This window comes from Notothenia rossii, assembly GCF_949606895.1.
Source record: "Notothenia rossii genome assembly, chromosome: 5".
NCBI lineage: Eukaryota > Metazoa > Chordata > Actinopteri > Perciformes > Nototheniidae > Notothenia > Notothenia rossii.
Genome location: NC_136903.1, coordinates 35,250,806 through 35,262,805, shown reverse-complemented (window position 1 = coordinate 35,262,805; position 12,000 = coordinate 35,250,806). Strand labels below are relative to the sequence as shown.

General features: G+C 42.0%; 1 protein-coding gene across 4 annotated transcripts in view; it reads left to right on the top strand.

The window, feature by feature from the left end:
• LOC307040230 (NT-3 growth factor receptor-like) overlaps window positions 1-12,000 on the top strand; it is a 283,019-nt gene that overhangs the window by 225,333 nt on the left and 45,686 nt on the right. For all 4 annotated transcript variants that reach the window (XM_079682872.1, XM_079682870.1, XM_079682871.1 and 1 more), the window contains one exon: window positions 9,349-9,537. In XM_079682872.1, coding sequence (XP_079538998.1) covers window positions 9,349-9,537 — 189 coding nt within the window. The remainder of the gene's footprint in view (window positions 1-9,348; window positions 9,538-12,000) is intronic.

Genomic DNA, 12,000 nt, shown 5'->3' with positions numbered 1-12,000 from the left:
CAGAGATCGTTCAGATTCATCGTCACTGCTCGCATCGTCCACACCAAATAATTGTTCTGTCAAATTGTGCCAAATACCCGCGCTATTAGCTTTTTCTGATGCGTAAACATCAACAATATTTGACGCCATTTTTCGTTGTGAACTCTCGCTGGCTGCGCGCATTGGCTGTCGATCCGGACGGCAGCAGGGAGCCAGACAGCGGCAGCCGGGAACCACACGTGACGTCACGAAATGGCCTGCTTCCAGAAGCAAAGTTTTTTTATTGGACCTAATATTTTTCCTTTTTTTACATATTATTCAGTATGAAATAAAGAAACATACATTGACTATCTGTTGCATACACCCCCCAGAAATCAACTGCCAAAAAAAGTTTTTAATGTAAGATAAGGACTTTAAGCTCAAATCACACTCTCGCAGACTTTTCCGGTGATTCTAAAGTAGATGACAATGTATGTGTGTCGATTAAGAGGAAAAGATGCCTGTTTTTTTTGTTGCTATTACTGTCAGGAAATGTGCAACCAAACCCTGGTCCGACCAGTAGTAGTAGTCAGATCGCTACTCCTGCTGATTTTAAAGCTAGGTCTGGGTTGGGTTTCATCCACTTGAATTTGCGCTGTCTGTTAGGTAAACTAGACTTTGTCCGCATTTGGGTAAGCTCGACTGACGCTGACGTCATTGTTTTATCAGAAACATGGCTAAATAAATCTACTTTGGCCTCTGACATTGCCTTAAATGATTATAATGTGTATCGTTCTGACCGGCCTAATAAAGATGGTGGCGTTGCCATTTATCTTAAGAATAAGTTCAGTGTATCCACATTAGTTTCCAAATCTATCAGTAAGCAATTCAAATTTTTAGCCTTAAATATAGAAGTGGCAAAGGGGCAACAGGTCATGGTGGTGGGCTGTTACAGACCCCCCTCAGCTGTCAAGGACTCCTTGTCTTTGCTAGAAAATCTTTTATTGCAACTTGACTACAAGGAAATAGTGCTACTTGGAGATTTTAACTGGAACTTGACTTGGGATTTGAGTGTTACTCAGATTGTTGAAAGTCCTACTCGCCACATTAAGTCCCCTAATAAATCCTCCCTAATTGATCTCATTCTAACCAATGTTCCCTATAAACACTCATCTGTGGGAGTATTTGCGAATGATGTGAGTGATCACTGTGTTGTAGCCACAATTAGGGACACTAAGGTCCAAAAGGGTAAACCTCGTATTATTATTAAGAGAGACATAAAACATTTTGTGGAGCAGGGTTTTGTTCATGATCTGTTTGGGTTTGATTGGGGAAAAATCGATCTGTGTGCTGATGTAGAAACTGCATGGTCTTATTTTTATCTTGGTTTTATGGAGATCATTGATAGACACGCACCCCTGCGTACATTTAGAGTAAAGGGACGAGACAATCCTTGGTTTCCTACTGAACTGTCCAGTCTCCTTCATGAGAGAAACAAGGCCTGGGCAAAGGCTAGGAAATCAGGCTCAGAGGTAGAATGGCTGCGTTTTAGGCAGCTAAGGAATAGCTTCACTTCACATGTCAAAAGTGCTAAGTCGAACTACTATTTGTCAGTTACCACAGAAAACCTAAATAATCCTAGGACATTTTGGAAAGCCATAAAATCGATATCCACCGTTGAGATCCGTAATGAGCTACCTCCGTGCCTTACCACAGCATCTGGCACTATATCGGACAGGGCTACTATGCTAAATTGCTTTAATAAGCATTTTGTGTCCTGTGGTTCTCTGTTTGATTCTGTTTCTAACTCTGCTTCTGTGAACACTACAGTCTGTGACTCTGAACAATGTGGTCTGGAAAACCCTTTCAGTTTTACTCCTTTTACTGTTAATGTTGTTCATGAAGCTTTAACCAAGTTAGATCCTAAGAAACCGGCTGGCCCGGACAACGTAGAACCTTTCTTTTTAAAGATAGCTGCAGATTGTATTGCTCCTCCTCTCACTACTCTTTTTAACCTCTCCCTCAGCACAAATGCAATTCCAAAAGTATGGAAGTCAGCTCACGTCCTGCCTCTACTAAAAGGACGAGGCAACTATTTTAAATAATGATAGGCCAATCTCTAAATTATCAGTTCTGGCTAAGGTTCTTGAGCGCCTAGTGAGTGAACAGGTAAAGGGGTTTTTATGTACAAATGACATCCTGTCTAAACATCAGTCAGGCTTCAGAAAGCAACATAGCACCATCACTGCCACAATGAAAGTGGTGAATGACATTACGAGTATTTTAGATAATAAGCAGAGTTGTGCAGCTCTATTTATTGACCTTTCCAAAGCGTTTGACACTGTTGATCATCACATCTTAAAGCAGAGGCTACTCAGTATTGGCATATCCAGCCATGCAGTGGGGTGGTTTGTGAACTACCTCTCTAAAAGGTCCCAATTGATTGATGGGCTGTCTTCGGAGTGGTTAAACATTGCTAATGGTGTTCCTCAAGGTTCTGTTTTAGGTCCACTTTTATTCTCTATATCAGGCATCCTCAAAGTCCGGACTCCGGTCCGGATCCGGACCGAACGACAACTGTCTCTGGACTCTGAGCGAAATTATACTTTTCATATGTATTATCTGTATTATCTGTGTTATTTTTGAGACAACGCAACGAGTCAAAATTCTCCGTTGTGTACAAACAGCGCTCTATCTGTCTGTCTGTCTGTCTGTGTGTGTCTGTGTGTGTCTGTCAACGCATTGGTCCAATCACATTCAGCATCCCATCAGCGTTTTTTCCCCCCCACCAACAGTCTGCGAATCAGAGGCACAGTAGGGCGGGTCTTCACGGAATGCGGGTGGGAAAAATGTGTGTTTAAAAAAAAATAAGTCAGAGCGAGAGTTAACAGCTCATCTAGTTGCATCTGTACTGTAGCTAGCAGCCTAGTTTCACCTACCTGGGACCCCGGGGCGGCATGGCGTGGCAACTGCCACCCTAAAAATAGGCCTTGCCACCCCAGCTGCCACCCCAGTTGGCAGCTTTGTTTTGAAAGAAAAGTTGCGGCTCATCAGACATTTATGAGAGAACATCTCTAATGTCCGAGTGCAAGTGAATGCAGCACAAGACACACGTCTTGTAACGCACGTCAACCCATGGCGCGAGCGTTGAAATATGATTGCCGGCGATTTCATTTGAACGGTACGGCGCAAAACGAGAAGCATTCGGACCATAGACTGATTCGGACCCAAGTACTGAAGGAATGAGTTATTTGCGGTCTACAATGACAGAGAAGAGACTGTCAAGTTTGGCTGTACTCAGCATTGAATCAAAACGCACTAAAGCTTTGGATCTTACTAATTTTGTGAGGCGTTTTGCTGAACAAAATGGTAATCGCCGCATTCAGCTGTAATAGACATGATGCTCTGTTCACGGGATGAGCATACAAAACTGTTAAGATGATGACCTTACGTGTTTTTTCTTTGTGGGGGTCTGCCCCCAAAAAACTGTTCTAAGTCCAGAGAAAGTCAAATAAGACGGTGTGTAAAACTACACTGCCCAGTCAAAAAAAAGTGACCACTAGGCCAGTAGGTAAGGACTTTCCACTCGATAATAACTGAAGTATAAAATAATGCATGACTGAAGTGATGGAGACCATGTTTGAAGGCAAACAAAAAGAGGAAATAACAGGTCAAATAAAGCAAATCCCCCTCTCAGATTCCACAGCAACCAGAAGAACATACATACTGGCTGGTGATTTGATTAATCAGCTTTGTGATGGAATACAAAATGCACAGTGCATTTCCTTAGCTGTGGATGAGTCCACTGGCACCACTGACAATGCTCAGTTGCTGGTGTTTGTGAGTTTTTATGATGAGGCAAAGGGGGAGTTTGTTGAAGATGTGTTGGGCCTGACGAACCTCAGTGGACACACAAGGGGGCAAGACACTTATAAAGCAATGATGGGAATGCTGGATGAAAGAGGGTGCGGCTGCCTTTATTCATAACTGTGCAGCTCTGCGACTCTGAGGGATCAAGCACAGACGCAATAACAATGAAAACTGCTGCATACAGATTATTTTTGTTTTTGCAACCTCGTGTTAAGAATCTTGTTGCAATTTTTTTAAATGTTGAATGACCGTAATAATCGGACCTTTGTCTTATTAAAAACTTTTTTTTGGACCTTTAACATTTGTATTTGAGTACCCCTGCTCTATATATATCAACAGTTTAGGTGAAAATGTGAATGAAGCTACTTTACATTTTTATGCGGATGATACCGTGATGTACTGTGCAGGTCCCTCCATTCAGGAGGCTGGTGTTAAATTACAGGCTGTTTTCAACATTATTCAGACTTAGCTCGCTGAGCTTTAGCTTCTTTTAAATGTTGAGAAAATCAAGGTAATGCTTTTTTCTAAAGCTAAAAAGACTACAGACACTGCTTTGGATATTGTTACTATGCAAGGACAAGTACTCGAAGTGGTTACCTGTTATAAATACCTAGGTATCTGGCTTGATGATTGTCTTACTTTTAAACTTCAGGTCATTAATCTGCTTAAAAAGCAGAGGGTTAGACTAGGGTTTTTTTTAGAAACAAGTCCTGTTTCTCATTTGAGGCCAGGAAAAGGCTAGTCACTGTGACCTTTTGACCTGTGCTGGACTATGGTGATTTGATGTATATGAATGCACCTGCCCATTGCCTGGAAAAGTTAGATGCCGCCTATCACAGCGCTCTGAGATGTGTTACTAACTGTAAAGCACTTACTCATCACTGTACCCTGTATGCCAAGGCAGGTCTGCCTTCACTAACTGTACGGAGGCTCAGTCATTGGTACATGTTCACTTACAAAGCCATGTTGGGTAAACTACCTTTTTATATCTGTTCTTTGATTGAAAGTACTTATTGCCTGAGATGTCATGATGTTGTTTTATTAAATGTGCGAAGTGCTAGGACTGTCTTCGGGAAGAAAGCTTTTAGTTGTGCAGCTCAACTAACTTGGAACAGTCTGCAAACATGTTTAAAACTGAGCACTTTGGTTCCACTGCATCATTTTAAAACTTGGCTGGGTGACATGCTGTTTGATACTCATGGTACCTGTCAATGTAAATAGAGTTTGTAAACTGTACCCTGTACATTATGTTGTATGTCATCCTTATTGTTGTTCTGTTGTTTTTATGTTACATGTGTAACTAATGTCCTGCAGGTCACCCTTGAAAAAGAGATCTTTTGATCTCAAGGAGCTTTCACCTGGTTAAATAAAGGCTACAAACAAACAAAAGGAACAGTTCAAAGTCTGTAATCTGTTTAGAGAAGCAGATGTCTTACATTCACCCAATGTTGGGTTCCAGGCGGTTGTCTGAACCCTGGATGTGACTTTAATACCCAAAGAGATTTCTTTCTTATATAGTGGTGCAGGAATGAGTCTTAGTTAGCATTTTAGCCTCTGGTTCTAACTTGAATCAATGGTTTTTATAATGCGTTTTTGGTTAAACAAAAAAAGCCCCCTTGGTTCCGTTGTAATACTTTTCACTGCTCAGACACTACATGTGGAAGACATTTTGAATTGTTGTTAATCTCATACAGTAGATAGTTCTTTATAACAGCAACAATTCCAACATGCATCCTTTTCAGAGTAGTGATGTGTGAGCCTCTGACTGTAAACTAGAAGTAAACAGCTCCATGTCTGATGCTGGCTGTCACAGCATCAGTCTGCTCTCTGCTCCACTAACATCAACCTCTGACATTTGTGCTCCACAAGAACTGTCTACCTCACACTTTCTACCCTTCTCCCCCACGTCTCCCCTTCACACACTCTGCCTCCTTGTTTATCCGCAATCAACTGACTGTTCAGCTCACATGTCAGCTTGTCTGGCACATGGCCTACATATTAGCACAGATATGTGTGTGCAGGAACTGACAAAGGTCAGAGTCAGATCCCTGCAGCAGCCAACATGTCCATCACTACTCATAAGTTCTTCCCAAGCGTCCTTCAGCATACATCCAAACCTCCTCACTGAGATTCACTATGGAGGAGCTGCTACAAACCTCAGCTGGAAGTGTATAAAAAAACACAAATAGCCAGAATATGCAAGTCAGCATATATATTATTATTATTTGTATTCAATGCAATTTGGCGGACACTTTTATCCAAAGCTATTCAAATACAGTACATTTCAATACCGAAGACATAGCTAAACTAGTGAGATTCTGGATTCATAACAGGACCAGACAGATCAGTATTTTGTGGCATTACAAAAATAGACCTGTGTCTATTGGTGTACAGTAAGGGCACACACATGCATCAAACTGGTATTGCTTTTAGACATGCCATTGGCAGCAATTTGGGGTTAAGTACCGAGCCCAAAGACACTTGGGCACGTTTACTGCATGGACTGGGGATCAAACCTCTGAGCCACTGACCCACTGATTGCGGAACAACCATTTACCTCCCAGCCACAGCCACAATCATTCGTCTAACCCTAAACCTTAACAGACACTGCACCTACAGTAAAAACACTCCTAAAGCTTGCTAATAAACATGCTGCATGCCCTCTTCTGCAAACACACACACACACACACACACACACACACACACACACACACACACACACACACACATTGTGAGTATTACAAAGCTATTTTTCGACAAAATATAACCAATAAGCGTAGTTTGCAAAATGTTCAACAAGTTTAATGACTCTGACATTTAATCTAGGAAATGTAGCTGCTTTTCCGACCACAAAGTAGGGTCATTGAGGCTTGATCATGTCTAATAGTTACTATTAGCTCTTTGTGTCGCTTACTGCATAAGAAACAGAGTAAAGAATAAGGACTTCTCATTATCAGGTTCATATCAGTATTTTGTGTATCTCCTGTGACATGTTTCCATGTTCAAAAAGCTCTTAATTTTTCTCATACTGCCTCAGGAAAGATGGGGGGTGGGGGTAGTGTCTGGAAGAGAAACCCCCTCTTGATGGAACACAGGGATTTTAGTCTTTACAGACCATTTACATGTACCAAAACCTATAGAACACACAACATGAAAGGGAATACCCCAAAAAGCATAATAGGGCCCCTTTAAGTCCATGCTGGACACTCATGAGAGAATCACTGGAGCTAACTGTTGCAAATGTTGCTTTGTTATGTTTGTGCCCTGTCTAAGAGGGACATACATCTCTGCATTTAAATGTAGTAACTGCCATAAAGTCTTTCATTTATCACTGGCTATAAAACTGATGGGAATGCTTTTCATGTGTTGAACTCCTAATGCACAGGTAGTAATCCTGCCACCATCTTTCCTTTCATTCCCCATTTCATCCTCTATATCACTGGTTCCCAAACTTTTTCTGTCAGGCCCCGCCTTTGGAGAAAAAAAAAAGTCGGGCCCCCCCAACACAAGTCAGGCTCAGTGGTAGCGCCAGAGATTTCTTTTGGGGGATGCTGTGGGGTAGCTTGACGTTTCATAGAGGGTGCTCAAACATTTAGGGTTTCCCATTAATGTACCGGGCGCTACAGTGGAATTTTCTACTGCAATAATCCCCACGCATATACACAGTGTACCCGCGACTGTTACAATGAAGGCTTGATAATCAGCTCACGGCATATAGGTGTAAGCAGGGGTAAAGTGCTATTTTTATAAGTGGTGTGTGGAGCTCCCATAGGGGTGTCCGAGGGCAAGCTCCCCCGGGAAGATTTATTTTTAAAAATTGAAGTTAAATGCATCAATCTGGTCCACTTTGAGAGCAAAATGAAGAGATCTATGGATACATCTCTCAACACCCATATGAAACAGAACTGTAAACAGATTTACTTTTTCTTTATGGATATTTTACAAATCACCCTTTTAAACTTTATTCTTTTTTTACTGTCATAAGGTATTTCATACCTTTTTCACTATAATGATCGTATAAACGTGTGCATCAAAATGTTTGAGACCCACTGAGATAACACTGAGAGTCCTTTTGCTCACTGAGTCTCTCAGTCTGACAGGAGAGGAATCTCCTCCACTTTGTTGTTGAAAAAACTCCTTATATCCGTTAGCGTAGCTCGCTAGCACCAGAAGCTAACAACTACGATCTCCGGTACCGGTGCACTCTCTCTCTGTTTTCGCTCACATACAGAGCCAAGCTTTAATGAAACACAAAGACCCAGACGTACTGCACTGTATCACTGTATGTTATTTTCGAATCAATAATTCAAATTATGATCTTTTTTTTTTTTTTTATCTTTTTTTTTTTATAAACATTTTTCCTCCTGTACTACCCCCCCCCCCCCCCCCCCCTATCATGCCTCTGCGCCTCCCAGGGGGGGCGCGCCCCCCACTTTGGGAACCACTGCTCTATATCATGCTCTCATAGGCTCTTTTATTTATTTAATTCCTCATGTCCTCCTGTACCCTTTTGTTCCATCAACCCCCCCCCGCCACCCCCCCACCACCACCCCCACCCCTACCCCTACCCACTACCCTACTCACAGCCCAAATGCCTCCTTGTTTTCTGTCAGCTGTGAAGGGTGACTGTGTCAGCCCTATTAACAGCATCAAGATGTGTTTGGTTCCAGCTGAGAATACTGAGCGGTCCACATCAGTAGTCCCGTGCTGTGTGTCCCTGGGGACCGGGCCTATGCACACGGTGTACAGAGGCCACCATCATAGAACTGTAATGATTCAATTACTGCAGCAGAACACCATCACACATTACAGCCATGGCGAAGACTGGACAGGGGAGAAACATATATCATTATATCATTTGTAATGATATTAAACAGAGCTGAACTTTCCCACACATGCAAAGAAGATATCACAAAAAAAGTGAAATCTAAATGTAAAAGTTTGCAAGGCAGAACCACCACCATAGTATAAAAAAAAAATGTTTTGACTGATAAAACGTATAAGAAAAATTGAACAAAGATCTACATAACACAAAAAGAATTACATAAGAAATATAATTCATCTCAATTTGTAAATACAAAATTGCAAATATAAACAAAGACCAGTATGACATGGTAAAAAAAATGGAAATAAAGCCAATCAAAGTCTTATAATTTATGTTGACCAAAAAATTAAATAGTGATCATTATGAACAATTAACTAATTGTTAGTATAGACACTGCGGACAAATGATGACCGTTCTGCATCTGTGATACGCATAAACTCTGCAATTTTTTTCAGTTGTATTCCTATCTAAGCACGATGACAATAAGTGGACTGGCTGAATGATGTCATAGATGCCACCCTATTGAATTACCACCTGAATGATTGTGTTTATTTAAAAAAGCATTCCTGGCTGTGTGGAATTCAGCTGACCAACTACTGGTTTGCTAAATTAAATGAATTGTTCAAGAATTATGTATATTTAGCTAGATAACAAAACATTGAATAAGTTCTGTATCTTTTTTACCTGCTTTCTAGGACCAGTAGCAGTAATAAGTGGTGAGGAAGACTCTGCCAGCCCCCTTCATCACGTGAACCATGGGATTATCAGTCACTGTACTCTGGATGGGGGGCCGGACGCCGTGGTGATTGGGATGACCAGGATCCCCGTCATAGAGAACCCTCAGTACTTTAGACATGGACACAACTGCAACAAACCCGCCACCTGTAAGTACTCACATACACACTGTGCGGGGTTGTAATGTGAAGCATGGCTATGGCTTGCTCTCAGGGGGTCATGTCAAATAAATGGGCAGATTTGTTCAAAGGAGTAGATGCCTACGACCAGTGGCGTCGCCTGGCCTGGGCATTCGGGGCTTTAGCCCCAGACAATTCTCCCTCAATAATATAACAATCTGAATTGCATAACATCACTTGTGTCAATACGCGCCTTTGCGTACCTCAAAACAAAACACATATTTCGTCTACACGTGTTTCTTGTCAACACTCAATGGAGTAAACAACTAGACATGTAAAAAAAAACAAAGACATTAAGCAGCTACGTTGCCGTTTCGCTCCCTGCAAAAAATCTTTGGACTTTCTATGACTGATTGAACTGGGTGCTGGGCGAGCCGTGCAGGACATAACCGACGGACCTGTGAAGCTTTACAGGACGCAGAGGCAGGGCCGCCCCTCCCTGCAGGCAGATCACGCCGACTGCGTGAGGCCTCACCTCGCGTAGGGGACCCCATCTCGCGGAGGGGACCCCATCTCGCGGAGGGAGCCTCAACTGAGCCGCAAATGCCAAAATAGCCAGGAGTTTCTATCTTAATAGACTTTGAGCAAAGACATTTTTGAAAAATAAATGTCAATTCAAAAACATCTATGGTGGACTACGTTGGAACTGTGATCATGTTGCTGTTAAACTTAAAAAGTCAGATGGAACTGCAAACAAGACTTTTATACTCTTCTCCAGAGTGACACGGCTAATGGTATGCAAACCGCTCCAGTGGTCCACTGTTCGTGCTTTTACCTGATAAGTGTCCTTACCACTTTTCAAAACATAGTGACGCCCATGGACTTTGAATTTGGTGTAGATAATCAGGATACATGCTGACACTGATATGGAATGCTCGGTTAATCCCCCCTCATACTGTACTGTATACACTGTCCCTTTGTCCAACAGAAAGCAAAGGTCCCTTTCTCGATTTTGCCTCTGTTCCACTGGCCTCTGCATGGCTAGGTTTTTTCTCACAGAGGTTTTTTTTTATAGTGTTAGCAACCTGTCATTGAAACAAGTGTGAAATTGTGTTGTTAGCAATCCAACACATTATTTCCCACGAGTTGTAGTCATTATGTAGAAGCCTCACATGGTGGCCAACCCTATTACACAACCTTTGTAACATCTCTATCCTGAGGTCTCTGTTACTCCTGACCCACCCCCACCCCGTTCCTTTTATTCCAGTAGTCTCTCCCCCCTCTTTGTGTCTATTGAACACAGATAGTATTCTGCCACAGCAGTGGAGCAAATCACTTCTTGACTTTACAGCCACATACATCTTCACAAATCCCCTGGGAGACAACACACACACACACACACACACACACACACACACACACACACACACACACACACACACACACACACACACACACACACACACACACACACACACACACACACACACACTACTGATGTTGTTGCCAATGGCGATGCTAATCCATCACTAGAGTCACCTTGTGTGATTATTACCAGCTATATATTTCTACTGGTGCTGTGTGTGTGTTTGAGTGTGTGTTTCTCCCTGTCATGAGTCTGTAATGATAAAGCCATCATCACCTTTGTGAGCTCATGCTCAACTCAGTAGTACACACACACAGTTGCCTGCTTACTTAATATTTCTTACATGGACTTCTGATCTTGTGTTTTGAGGGAATCACTTTTATATGCTGTTGTATTTTTCATTTTTTAGAGGAAATATGCTCATTGTTCAGGTTCATATTTGTATTTAGTGTCTCTACTGTGACATGTTTCCATACTTTAATGTTCAAAAAGCTCTTTGTTGTTCTCATACTGCCTGTGCTGCAGCACCTCTTTTCACCCTCTGTCTGAAACCAGAGCCCAGTCTGCTCTGATTGGTTAGCTGGCCGGCTCTGTTGTGATTGGTCAACCAATTAGAGGTGTGTTGGAAATGTCCCGCCGCTTAGCCTATCACGTACAATGTGTTGGAGCACTACCCAATAAAAGTGTGAGTGTAACATAGTGTTAGTCATTATGTTACTGAAGTAAACAAAGGAGTCAAAAAAAGCCCTGCAACATCCTATAGTTGTTGCACAATAACTATCTGTCTTATTGCTGCTGTAAAACGTTTTTAAAGGATCTGCAGTAGACTTATTTCTATTTTTGTAATGCCACAAAATACTGATAAATAATAATAATAATAACTTGAATTTATATAGCGCCTTTCATTAACCCAAGGTCGCTTAACAAGAAACATATAAGGACAAGACATAAAGACATAAAACAGGGGGCAGAAATGGAAGTGTAACATTGCAAGGGGGGGAAAGTGAGTTATTGTTGGAAGGCTTTGTTGAACAGGTCGGTTTTCAGGGTAGAGTTGAAGATGTTCAGAGAAGGGGCGTTATGGATTTCAGCAGGGAGGAATTTCCAGAGGGTGGGGGCAGCGACAC